The sequence below is a fragment of the Ictidomys tridecemlineatus genome, chromosome 4 (genome assembly GCF_052094955.1).
Source record: "Ictidomys tridecemlineatus isolate mIctTri1 chromosome 4, mIctTri1.hap1, whole genome shotgun sequence".
Taxonomy (NCBI): Eukaryota; Metazoa; Chordata; class Mammalia; order Rodentia; family Sciuridae; genus Ictidomys; species Ictidomys tridecemlineatus.
Window position 1 is genome coordinate 162215447 of NC_135480.1, and position 13789 is coordinate 162229235.

The 13789-nt window shown below is 37.9% G+C and overlaps 1 protein-coding gene across 8 annotated transcripts in view; it reads left to right on the top strand.

Moving 5' to 3' along the window:
- The window catches only part of Focad (focadhesin), a 281898-nt gene that overhangs the window by 169867 nt on the left and 98242 nt on the right, over window positions 1–13789 (top strand). For all 8 annotated transcript variants that reach the window (XM_021733689.3, XM_078047698.1, XM_078047697.1 and 5 more), the window contains 2 exons: window positions 6070–6196; window positions 10337–10522. In XM_021733689.3, the coding sequence (XP_021589364.1) occupies window positions 6070–6196; window positions 10337–10522 (313 nt within the window). The remainder of the gene's footprint in view (window positions 1–6069; window positions 6197–10336; window positions 10523–13789) is intronic.

Here is a 13789-nt window from a genome sequence, read left to right on the forward strand (position 1 = left end):
TCTGGTATCTATCTAATATAACTAGTTTAAAATGATTAGATCCTGTTATGGAGTTCAATATCTGATTTCATATTTAGTGCCATGATAAGTTCAAATGTATTTGGGTGCTTATTGAATCACTTTAGGGTATAAAGCAGATGTTGTGTTACACAAAGTTACATGTAATACTACCCAGAAACTATCCTGGAGGTCAAATGGCAAGCAGATTTGGTGTAATTTGTTGGCATCCTTAGGCATTAAAATGGGTTTGGGTTTTTTCTTCAGGATTGAGTTTCTACAGCGATTAGATGCCATTAAGAACCTGGCACTCTTTTGTTTACTGAACTGAATTGGAGCCACCATATGAGGAGAACTAAAAATAGGTTCTTGTAAAACAAATCCTAAATAAGGCAGGATTTTCTATACTATTAAGGACTCATAAAGACAAATTAGATGGCTTGTCATGCAGTGTTTACAAATGGGAAGGCTTAAGTAAAGGTGTTTTATAACACATATAATTTAAAAAGATGGGACTTCAAGCTGTACTATGGTGACTACAAATTCCCACAGCTGCTTGAAAAAGGAAACAAAGCAATGTGAAACTGATGTGTAAATGCCTACCAAAAGTATAGCGATAGCATCTGGAGAGATACCTTTTAAATTTTTTTTAAAATAAGCAATTGCTCATTTAGATCATAGCATAAACATTTATTTTTAGCAATTATTCTTGAAATATTCCCTCTGGAGCAATAGGTTTTATTACACAATTCCCATGTACTGTTGATTGTTTATTCTCCCCTACTTTGTGACGTTAGGATGACATTCAGTTTCTGATTGTTGGAATTGATACTCAGTTAAATGCTATACTGTGTCAAATAGTAGCTACTTTCTTACTCAAACTCTTCTATATCCTTTAATCCCTGAATAGCTATAAATAGTTCTTTATACCTTCCAACATAAATAGTATGTTTGGTCCAGAAGATGAGTGCCACTGTTGAAACCGCCTTGCTGTCAAGTCAGCACACTATCTTGAATTTGATGTTTGTTATTTATCACAAATAAAGATCTTAGGCTACACAGGTGGTAGAAAATCTTTGTCTACCACAGACCATGCCTGAATCTGAAGTTCAAGATGGTGTGCTGATTTGGCAGCAAGGTGGTTTCTATAGTGGTACCCATCTTCTGAACCAAGCATAATATTTATGCTGAAAGGTATAAGCACGTACATCTGTTTGGGCTTCCACTATCAGAATGCAAAAAGTGGTAAAGCAGTGCTATACAGCTTACTCTTTTGTGGATATTTCTTGACCTTTTTTCTGTCTTAATCCTCTTCTGGGATATATTCTTCTTCCAAAAGTAGCAGTGGCTCACCATGTGGAGAGTCTCAACTGAGGTTGTGAGGAGGTGGTGTAAGTGGTTGGAAAGTCTTTCCTCACTTTGATTTCCCAGCCTCTCATACAGAGGATCTGTCTCCTCACCAAAAATCATCACTTGCAAGACTGCGTCATGTATTCTTCCTTTTATCTATTATTTTCAGTTTGGTTCTTTAAATACCTGAAGACTAAAAGCCAGAAATTGTTCAGTGGGTTCATATCCCAAACAAGTCTCCCAAAGGCTAAGGTTATAACTATTTTGTAAATGATAACAGTGATGTGCAACAGGCTCATTTTCATTAAAAGTATTTTCCAATGTTTGCAAAGCCCCTGCTAGGTAGGCACTTCTATCATGTGAAAACTAAGATTCTTCTTAGTTATCAAAGATTACTTATTCTGCACCAAGGGCAACTGTGTTACTCATAAGACTTAAAATCCCTGTATACTTTTACAGTGAAATTATATCCACATTCTTTCTTCCTGCTTGTGGAAACATGTGAAATGAACTTTGAGCCCACAATGAATTCTAAGTAGAATTAATTAAAAATAATGTATCCTTAAAAACATGACTACCTTTGTAAATTATATTTAAGCTACTTTGATAAGTACTATTTTCCTTTAAATTTACTCAAGAAGTCTTTCTTGTTAATTGGTGGAAATCAATTTGTAGTATATGAGTTGTTGAAAGTTAACAGGTAGAATAGAAGGAATGAGAAGAGTGCCAGACATCAGAAGGAAAATGTAGGGCTGAATGAAACAGTTCATCTAAAGCAAGATGGACAATGTCCAGTGGATAGTAGAGCTGAATGAGATCCCACATGAGCTGATACCACATCCATTAACTCATCTTTCTTGTCACTGACTTGTTATTAGGACACTCTGTGGAACTAGAGGTGATGAATACCCAACATTTGCATCAGTTTAATGATGATTTGTTGGACATCTACTGTTAGACCCTGTTTTGTGAGCTGGGGATGTTGAATGGATGCATGTATTTTGTTATTACTGGTATCTTTGTACCACTTAAAATGCAGATCAAAAGTTGGTTCCAAAATTTGGGGGGACTTTTTTTGAGGACTCATTGATTCTAATGTTGAAAAAATGACAAGAATGATTTTTCCCTTTTAGTTGTATTTTTTTCTATTTTCCAAAGCTCTTTACTGATCTGCCCTGCCTTAGTTAGCACTGCCCTCTCAAAAGGGGAAAAAATAAAACAAGTACATAGAGTTGCTTTTCTGGTAAAAGAGTTAGAAATGGATATGTGTTCAGGTAGGAGATATTGATTCCCTTCTCTGATTCAAACTCATTAAAAATCTTCAGCTATTTAAAAATTAAACTTTTTATTATAGAGATCTTAAGATAGATTGTTTTGTTGATTTCAGGAGTTAATTTTAGAAGTAATATAAAAGAACTCATTATGCATCTAGGGTTGGTATAAATATGGCGTAACCCGTTTGGCTTTGATTTAAGTGAATGTCACTGCATTCATCAGAAGCTGTTTCTCTTTTTAACTGAATTTATGCAGATACTTGACATGTTCCAAATTAAAATCCTCTGTTTATGCACAGACTCTGGGATTTTCATAGGTTATACACACAGAAAGGTGGTTGAAAGGTTATCTGGCTCGGAACTTGGAGGGGAAGGCATTTTGTAGGCTAAGCTTTCCAGTATTCAATTTGAAGCAGATTTGAAAAGTAATTTGTCAGCTTATATTTTTGGCTTTCCATTTAAGTTTTTTCAACACAGCTTAGCTATAATTGGAAGGGCTTTGTTATTGTTGCATGTGTGTTTTAAATGGAGATGCAGTTGTTCCAGGGTTTTTTAGCAGCTGATGGAATCCAATTGCCAAAATTTTATGACTTCAACAGGTATTCTTTCATAAGACTTATTTTGATTCTTGCTAGCTTATTCAATTGTTGCACACAAACCAATGGAGGATACTGGTGTTTGCATAGGGAAGCTGAAACAAATAATTCTTTAAAAAGTGAGAAGAGAAGGAAGGAAATGGAATGGAATGGAGGTCCAACAAATAATAAGTGCTAATTTGTCCAAGAGAATCAGCTCACCTTTGAAGAAAAAAATAATGAAAGTGTGATCATATCAGCCAGGTGCGGCAGCCCATACCTATAATTCCAGCGGCTCAGGAGGCTGAGGTAGGAGGACCGTGAGTTCAAAGACATCCTCAGCAATTTAGTGAGGTGCTAAGCAACTCACTCTAATCCATTTCTAAATAAAATACAAAATAGGGCTGGGGATGTGGCTCAGTGGTTGAGTACCCCTGAGTTCAATCCCTGATACCCCCTTTCTCCCCCCAAAAAGAAGGAAAAGATTGTCATCATATCATTATAAAAACATGGAGTTTATTATCTGCTTTTAAATGATTGTACAGCTGTACTTTCTTTGTAATAATTTATGCATATCCAAGATGTAGACATATGCTATTCATTGCATAGCAGATACATTAATATAAGCATCCAGTTGCTTGAATAGGAAATTGGATAAATTGGATGAGTAGATCAGTTTTCTTTATTCTCTTCATGGTAGCTCTTTCTCTTGTGTCTTTTAGAAATATTGATGGCCTGAATACTGTTTGGGTTGACTAAGCAGAAGGACTGGATAGGTTAAAGTATGTTCAACAGTGATATCCCTTTTACAGCAAATAATTCTGAAAACATTTGGTCCTTCGGCATTCTTTCTACACAGGTTCATAACAATTCCCTCTGGTGGAGGTGGTGGCAAAGCCTGTGTGGCTCATCTTCCTCCTTCTCTCTCCCTGCCTCCTTCCTTTCTTTATAGACAGGTTTACTAACATATAATTCACACACCATACAGACACTCATTTAAACTGTACAATTCTGTGTTTTAATATATTTAAAGAACTGGGCATCTAATCATAAACCAAGCACATTTTAATTTTAGAACCCTTTTCTCCCTAAGAGAAACTCTATTAGTAGTCAATCCACATTACCCCCTTTCCCCAACCCTCAAACCTAAGAAACATTTGCTCTGCCTCTGTCTCTATAAGATTGTGTATTCTGGTCCTTCTGATACATACAAGATACACTCTTTTGTGGCTGATTTCCTTCAAAGTTCTCTTATGTGTAGCATGTATCTATATTTTACTCCTTTTTATGACTGAATTATACTCCCTTGTATGGATATGCCACATTTTGCCTATATATTCATCAATTGATGAACCATTGGGTTTGTTTCCATTTTGGAGCTCTTATGAATAATACTACTATGAACTTTTATATGCAATTTTTTATGTGATTATGTTTTGATTTCTCTTGGTTATAGACCTAGAAGTGGAATTGCTGGGCCACACAGGGATTCTGTTTTCCTAAAGAACTATGGTTTGTCAAAAAGGGTGTGAGGCTGAGGGGCACAGAAACAGCTCCTTTATTCAGGATGTTTTAGATCACTTTAGTTATCTCTAAGATAACTCTTGATCATAGTAAACCTAGAAAATTCCAATATATATGCAGATGAGAAACACTTGGGAAACCCTAATTATTAGAACCAAAAGGTTTCCAAACCTGCCAGTTTCTCTCTGGTATGCAGTGTTGTCAGTGAATGTCTTCATATGTGATATTATCTCTTTAGGTGTAGCCGGTTCAATATTGAGTCTTGTCTTGGAAAGTACTCGGGTGGTCAAGTTGCTTTCACTCTAGTGAAGAGAATGCTAGTTATGGTTGAAAGGCTTCATTGGTGTTCAGATTATTATACTTAGGAGAAGCATTTCCTCTCGTTTTTCCTCTATCCCTCTGCAAGAATCCTGACTCAGTGCAGTTCCTAAATGAAACAGTGCTTTGGGGACCTATGAAGAAGGCAGTCTGCAGGAATTGTTAATTATTTCTAAAAATAACTCCGGGAGACAGGCTAATGGTAATGACTGGGTTCTGGAACTTTATGGTTATAGCAACCACTTTTTATATTTTGATTTCCTCCCCTAATGCTTAATTATCTCCATGTGGGCATTATGATGGTATGTCATTGAAAGTATTAAAAATTTAATTAATTGCTTAACAGTTATATCTTGTGAAAACTATGATAGTGGCAATCTTTTTCATTTTTTTATTTTTGGTTCACACAAACCTAACTAATCACAGAGCAACCACAAAATCTTCAAAATGCAAATTAGATACCATAAAGTATAGCTACCAATTACAGATTTTACTGTTTTTATATTCTGTAGCAACAAACTGCCAAGTCTTAAAAAAAAAAAAGTCAACTGAATCCTTTTGTTGTTCCCTGATCTTTGTTATATCTCTACTGGAATATTGTAAGTTTTTTCGTACAAGTATAGCTAGAGCCACAAAATTAAAAAAAAAAGTATTCAGACAAGGCAAATACTTAATTGTAAGCCATAAAAGTTCAATATATTGGATATGTTAGTGTTTGCATTTTATTTTTGGATGATGTAGAATTTCCTTCGTTTTCTGCAATAATCACTGCTTATGCTGGCTTATGGTGATTTTCTCCTTTTATTACTGTTAGTTCTTTAAATGGGTCTGAGATTGTATTAGATAAGGCAACTGGAATTTACTATTCAATTAGGAACATAAATAGATTGTTAAGAAATTATTTTTAATGGCCTTTTGACATTATAGAGTGATAAAATCTAACAATTTAAAAATCTTGACAGGTACAAAAAAACACAAAGATTTCCACAATTTACTTTATATCATCTTCCCTATAATATTTTTCATTTCAGATAAGACCAGAAATCCCTATTCCTGATGAGATGGATGAAGATGAAGATGAGGAGGATGTGGATCTTTCGGTTCCTGGTCCTTGCTATTTGAAACTGTTGTCACTCACTCCTCCTTTGGTTTTACCAGGTGACTCCTATTTGGTTGCAGGGAAGCTAGCATGTTTCAGTGATTTTTACCATCTGATTTTTTGTTGTTGTTGTTGTTGTGATATGTTTATACTGTAGTTTAATTTAACTTGAGGTATTTCCTTTCTAATTGAAATGCTAGGTGCCCTCATCTCTTCTGTGTAGACTGCTTTAAGTAGTGCCATGTTCAAAACACACCAAAAACCACTGGACTTGAGTACAATTGAACTGGAAAACTAGTTTAAACAATTGGTCTCACTGACAATTAAAATTCATTTTCAAAGCTAAATTTATTCTGTAAGACAAATTTGTTGTGGGACTGGTTTAATTAATGCCTCCTTGTTAATATGTTAACGTGAAAAGATCCTTAGATTATAGACTTGTTGTGTAGTTTCATCATTATAAGTTTATTCTTTGTATTAAGTAATCCAAAGATATTGTAGATGTTTGAGAGCCATGAATTATTGCTTTTTAAAATGGTTCAAATTGTATGGGCATTCGACTTTTTATGAAAGCTTATAGGACTTTGGCTTTTAAAAAAGTATTCCAGTGCATACGTGTGATAGTCACTTATTCTATGTGTATGTCATATTTAGAAATATTCATATGCCTCATTACTATATCTAACGTAGGAAACCATAGGTTGTCCCATCTGAGAAATTTGTTTGCTTGTGAACAATAGTTGGGATTTTGCCTTATTATAAATTTTATTTTCTGATTATTAAAAAAACTAAAAATTCCCCAAGTAAATAGTGATCAGTAACTTTTCAGTATTAGTTATATTTTACTCTTTGCTCTAATTCTACTTTTGAAGTTTAATTTAGTGAAAACCATCATCACACTAGCCTAGCCTAAGTTTCTTTTCTTGGTTTCTTCCTCATGGAGATTCCAGAGATATTGTGCGAAATATATTATTTATTTCTAAACTAAACTCTTGTCCCTGCCTTCTTTTCACTGAGAAAAATTGAATGGTACAGCTCACACAGAGATTTCACTGATGTTTAAAACAAGCCTTAAAGACTTGCTCACTGTTTTCTTTTTTCCCCCCACTTTCTACCTCAGAGCTCTTCAGAATCTAGAACCTCCCCTTAACACAAGCTTCGTCATCTAGAGTTCTTCTTGTACCTAAGAAAACCTTGGGGCCAGAAGTCCTTTTGGGCTTTTTAAATGACTTTTTTCCCCTCTTACATGCATTCCCCATTCCAGCCCTGTGGCACTAGGAGAACCTGGGGTTGAGAAAGAGGTGGGATTGTGAAGTTGTCTAGTTGTGTCTGTCCTCCCAGTGCGTACAGTGCTATAGTGGCCTTTGGCTCTTCTGTGGAGTCTGTTTGATGGCTACCAGTGCCTTTCCCCAAGAAGGGGAGCGATCAAGATCAACAACTGTGGTTGTTTTGAGAAAATTCAGTTAACTAGGTAGTCCAGATGCCAGCTATATCTGGCAAACCATCACCATGGACAAAGTTTTCCATTTTTCCCTTTTCCTCATTACTAGAGAACTAAAATACCAGGACAAAGGTGCCAGCCTTAGGAATGTAGACCACAGAATATAGGATGAATGATATATGATGTCCCCAGGTGCTGCAGGTAGAAAAGTGGATTGCATTGAGATTCAGTGAATCCTGGCCCTTTTCTTCCTTTCAAATACACACAAAAGCAGCTGCAAAGTACATCTAGTAATTTGCTTGATTTTATGTTGTTATTATTGACTTTAAAAATGTCCTATTTCAAAATAATTTTAGATGTTAAGAAGTTGTAAGTAGTTGAGAGAGTTCCTGTGTGCCTTTTATGATAATTTCTGCCCTTATGATAATTTCTCACATAACACTAATGTGTTGCTAAAACCAGGAAATTGACATTGGCACAATATTATTAACTATATTATAGACCTATTTGGAGCTTACTACTTATTTTCAGTATGTAGAGTTTTTGGATTAGCTTTTTTCACTCAAGGTAATATATTTGAGATCCTTCCAAGTTGTTGCCTGTATTAGTTGGCTTTATTTTTCTTTGTTTGTAATTAGTAAATGGTACTCCATTGTGTTGATATACTACAGTTTATTAGTTTTTGAAGGCCATTTGGGTTGTTTAAAAAAATTGTGTGACATCCTACAGATTTTCAGCCTCTTTTCAGATTCTCACCTGGTCAACTGTAAGGAGGAGACCAGGGCAAGACTCTAAGACAATGGAAAAAAATCCTAGTTGCTAGCTAGGGAAATAGGGTGTTCTGTGTGTTAGCTCCATTCAGTCTCCTGAATAAACTTTATTTAAAACGTTTTTTTTGGGGGGAGGGGATGGAGTTATTTGAAAGTGTCTAAAATGCTGTGGAGCTTGGTAGGTAGACAAGTATCCATTTCTGGCTTAGTCTTTTTGCAGACGTGTACCTGTTCCTTGGCATGTGTGCTTATCCCTTTTGTTGGAATCCAATCATTATTGAGAAGGCACATAGTTACTTCGTTACCATCATGCCACTATCTTCACAAACAAATGATTCATAGACACATTCTGAAAGTCCATACTTAGCTTGAAGTAGTTATACCTATGCCTTAGTATGCAGGAATTGGGGTCTTTGGTCTGCAATTGGAATTTGGACGTCAGGGCCTTCAGGAGAGATGCAGACTATAGCAGCTACTGGAAGGTGTCTGGGGGATGCATTCCCTGACCTCACTTTGTTTTAATCTCTGATATCTTGCCATTGTCTCTCACTAGTTGAAGCCAACCAAAACCAGAGAACAAGGGAGCCTGCTGATGTGTTTCTTAAGAGTTGTTATTGTAGTGCACAAAGTGGGGTTGAGAATAGTAGAGGATAGAGCTGATGAATAATGGAAAACATCCCACATAGCCCAAACATCTTCTGGGCTTTGAATAGAGAAGCTTGATTTGATCTAGGAGATTTTTGTATCAGGAGGACAGAACTGGGCATATAATAGGTGCTTCACCAAGCACTTGCTGCCTTTATTTAAAGGAGACTTTTAGATAGGTATACTTGAAATGAAATTCCAGCAAAATGGGGTGGATCCTTGCTTTTTGTTCCTTTAAGAGGTATATGTAGTAGTTTGCTTTTTTGTTTACCATTCCATGTGATTTGTTTACCTTTAATGTTTCTTTGTTTCTGTATTGGGCAACCTCTAGTGGTCCTTAGGAAAATGACACTTGAATATAAACACATACTGCTATCAAATTCATTTTTTAATAATTGTTCTAATATTACTACAGAATGATAATTGTTCATGAAAAGCTTCCCTTGAAACACCTGAAGGTCAAGAAAGAACAGATCAATCTGGGACTGATGTGTTCCAGATAGAAGGAACAAAAAGTTCAGGGACCCTGAGTAAAATACCAACTTTGTATTTTTGAGGAATGGAAAGAATCCATTTGGAAGTGTGGCTTTAATATGGAGAGAAAGGGTGGGTGGTAGAGATGAGGTAAGAGGGAGAGGGATGATCATGACCCTTCAGTCATGGTCAGAGGTTGTGATTATTCTACATACAGTGAAAAGTCAGACATTGTTAGGGAAGAGAGTGATAACATTCAGCCTTCTGGGTAGTAGGAATAGAAACTAAGAAACTAGTTCTTACATTAATATTTATGAGTAAGAGAGAAAATGATAACTAGGTAAGTGGCAATAAAATTGGAGGTAAACAGATGGATTTAGGGATATGCTTTGAAGGTGAAGCCAGAAGGATTTGCTAATGGATTACACGTGGGACATGAGGAACTGAGAATGACTCCTGTTTCCGGGGGATGAGGGTACCTGGGATTGAACTCAGGGACACTTGACCACTGAGCCACATCCCTAGCCCTATTTTGTATTTTATTTAGAATCAGGGTCTCACTGAGTTGCTTAGTGCCTTGCTTTTGCTGAGGCTGGCTTTGAACTCGCAATGCTTCTGCCTCAGCCTCCCAAGCTGCTGGAAATACAGGTGTGTGCCTCTGCGCTTGGTGACTCCTCAGTTTTTAAGCTTGAATAACTTGGTATCATGTTCTAAGTGGTGAAGACTAAGAAAGGCATGTGGGGACCAAGAGTTTTTAACCATGTAAAGTTCAATCTGATATATAGCTTAGATGCTCATATATGAATTAAGAATAAACATCTGTCTTCCAGAATACTGTATTTACTTCATTTTTTCCCCTCCATTTTCAGCTCTGGAGGAATTTTTTACATCACTTGTGAAGCAAGAAATGGTGAATATGCCACGTGGAATCTATCATTCAGCGTTAAAAGGAGGTATCCGCTCAGACCAAGGAAAGACTATAGCAGGAATCCCCAATTTTATATTGAAAATGTATGAAACGAACAAGCAACCAGGATTGAAACCTGGCCTGGCAGGTAAGAGTAGTGCATTCATGGTATCAAGGCATAAGTTCTTCTTCTTCTTCTTCTTCTTCTTCTTTTTTTTTTTTTTTTTTTGTGGTGCTGGGGATTGAACCTAGGGCATTGTGCGTGCAAGGCAAGCATTCTACCAACTGAGCTATACCTCCAGCCTGAGGTAAAGTTCTTAATGTTCTTATTTAAATTCCCTTCAAAGTAGGGGTTAATATGCATTGCTACTATTGCTGCCACTAACATCCAGATGCAGCTTGGATGAATTACAAAAATAAATAATCACATTTTAAAAGGTACCAGAGAACTGTATAAGCAAAGACATAAAATTTCAGAATGGAATTTTAGAACTGCTTGTCTCCCAGTGGAGGAAATTCACTGATTCTGATTTTGGGTTAAGTTTAGGGGAAGGTCCAGGTACAGGTCTGGCCTATTGGAGGAAAGAGAAACTAATGAGGATTTTAGTGGTGACATGAATCTAGATTGGCAAATTGGGAGATTTTCCTCATAGGACATTATTTTTTTTTAATTTGGGGTTTGCTCCAAAAATGAAAAAGCTATTTGAAAAGCTTCTGAAAGGGGCTGGGGATGTGGCTCAAGTGGTAGCGTGCTCGCCTGGCATGCGTGTGGCCCGGGTTCGATCCTCAGCACCACATACAAACAAAGATGTTCTGTCCGCTGAAACTAAAACTAAACTAAAATAAAATAAACATTAAAAAAATTCTCTCTCACTCTCACTCTCTCTCTCACTCTTAAAAAAAAAAAAAAAGCTTCTGAAAGGCAAAATGAAATCTCCTTTGGTCTTTGGTCTTGTGGTGCTTAGGAAACAAAGACTGGCTAAGAAAATGGACCTTAAAACAAAGCAGGCAAGAGCTGAAAACCCCTAAAGTGGTGAATTGATAGTGAAATCTATAGCACTCTACTCTTACCTGGGTGCACTTGTGAATTATGGTCACAGCTGGAATGGCAGCCTTCAGGCTCCCCCTAGCAAGAGGCTGGTGTGCCACAGTCTGGCTGGGCACAATCAGGAGCCACTTGTCAAAAGAAACTAACTTATTTTTAGAACCACACACGCCAAACAAAACAGCTCCTCAGGAAAAACACTCAGAGCCCAACTGCCACCACCGGCTTCCCACAGGCCTCTCCCCAAACCACAAGCCTCTCCACCTCCCACAATCCTCCAGCTCTTGAGGCCGATTGGCTGGGTCGTGTGGGCGGAGCCAAAAAAGTTCCCCAATGAGCAGCTCCGTAGCCTGAAAGGGCAGGAAAACAGCCCAATGAGCATCACCGCAGAGGAGCCAATCAGCTAGAAGTTGCTGGGGCTGCTGTGGGCCAATCATCAGCTGGCAGTCTGAAAGTTTGCTGGGGCCCATTCGGCTGTGGCTCTCAACATCTCCCCCTCTCTGTTTAAACAACAAGCATGTGGCTTAGGGACCGTGCCTGCCTTAGGTTGTCCAATAGTACGTATGGTCCTTACCCGTTATCAGATGAGCTGACCTCAAGGCGTCAGCCTCCTGTCTTAGGTTGGTACCATTGCAATTGGATCTTACCCATCACTGACTACCAGTCCAGTATACAGCCACACCTGTGGATAGGTCTTTGTACCAGCGGGGGGGGGGGGGTGAGGTTCTTTGCCTCACTTCTGTTGGCCCCCAAATTTTAGCTGAATGACCATGACAACCAGAAGGGAGGAAGATTCACCAAGCCAACTGACGGCTCCTTTTGGAAAAATTGTACCACCAATGACATCATCAGCAAAAATATCCCAACACTACCACAAGTCGCTGCACCAACAGATAGTTCACAATGCATATAAGTGATACATAGTCCAGGCAAGTTCTGCAAGCAGTTCAGTGATGGCTGTTGCAGAAGCTGTAGATTGGTTTTATCTTTGTCTTCACCAGCACTGGGATGAAGATAGGAATTCTGGCAATAATGGCTAAAGAAAAAATTATGTAACATTCCAGAAGGCATTAAAAGAAAACAATTTTATTAACAATTTACATTGTCTTCATTGGCACTGGGATGAAGATAGGAATTCTGGTATCTAAAGCCTGTTTTACTGCAGCTGCCACGACTTGCTCTTGTTCATTAATGTCTCTACATAATTTATTATATGTCTTTAAATCTTCGTGTTTCCATGGTCTGATGATTTCTCTGCACCAACGATTCACTTGGTCATAAGCCAGTTGTTTTATTAATGGCATTGCTTGTTCTGTATTCCCAAAAACTCTTGGTGCTGATAATGCCAAGGTCGCGGGTTTCCCCGTACGGGCCACCAAATGCCACAGTCTGGCTGGGCACAATCAGGAGCACTTGTCAAAAGAAACTAACTTTATTTTTAGAACTACACACGCCAAACAAAACAGCTCCTCAGGAAAAACCCTCAGAGCCCAACTGCCACCACTGGCTTCCCACAAGCCTCTCCCAAAATCACAAGCCTCTCCACTTCCCACAATCCTCCTGCTCTTGAGGCCGATTGGCTGGGTCGCGTGGGCGGAGCCAAAAAAGTCCCCCAGTGAGCAGCTCCGTAGTCTGAAAGGGCAGGGAAACAGCCCAATGAGCATCACTGCAGAGGAGCCAATCAGCTAGAAGTTGCTGGGGCCGCTGTGAGCCAATCATCAGCTGGCAGTCTGAAAGTTTGCTGGGGCCCCTTCGGCTGTGGCTCTCAACACTGGTGCAGGAGGTGGAAAACCAGAGATTTTGGCCTTTATGTGGTGCTAAGCAACGTGAAGAACCTCAAGCCCAGAATCTGTTTTTTCCGTAAGATATTTGCCAGGATTTAACAGTTTATGATATGGGAGGTTAAAGAGCTAAATTTAAGAGAGCAGACCTGACTCTCCCATAATCTTGCCAGATTGGGGAGTCAAAGACTCATTAGACAATCGATTAGTCTAAAATCTTGGATGTGGGGATGTGGAATGGGGTATAGAAGGAGAATGACATGCTCCAGGAACAGGACTGAATGGAAATAGATTTCACAAAACTACCATCAAGCTCAACCAAGGTTAACCCATAATTAGTTCTTTATCCAGTCTGTTTGAACGAGGGAGAGGAAAACTACTGTATGATAAATATAAATATTTTTATAGCATCTGTGGTTCTTTTATACACTGTCTAAAACACAAAGAAACAGTACAAAAAAGAACCAAGAAATAAAGGGGATATTTCATGGAAATAAAGAAGGTACTCCATTAAGAAAATATAATTCTAATTGATGTATGTGAAATAACCACTTCAAAATATATTTTAAAATGAGGAGAACTAAAAGAG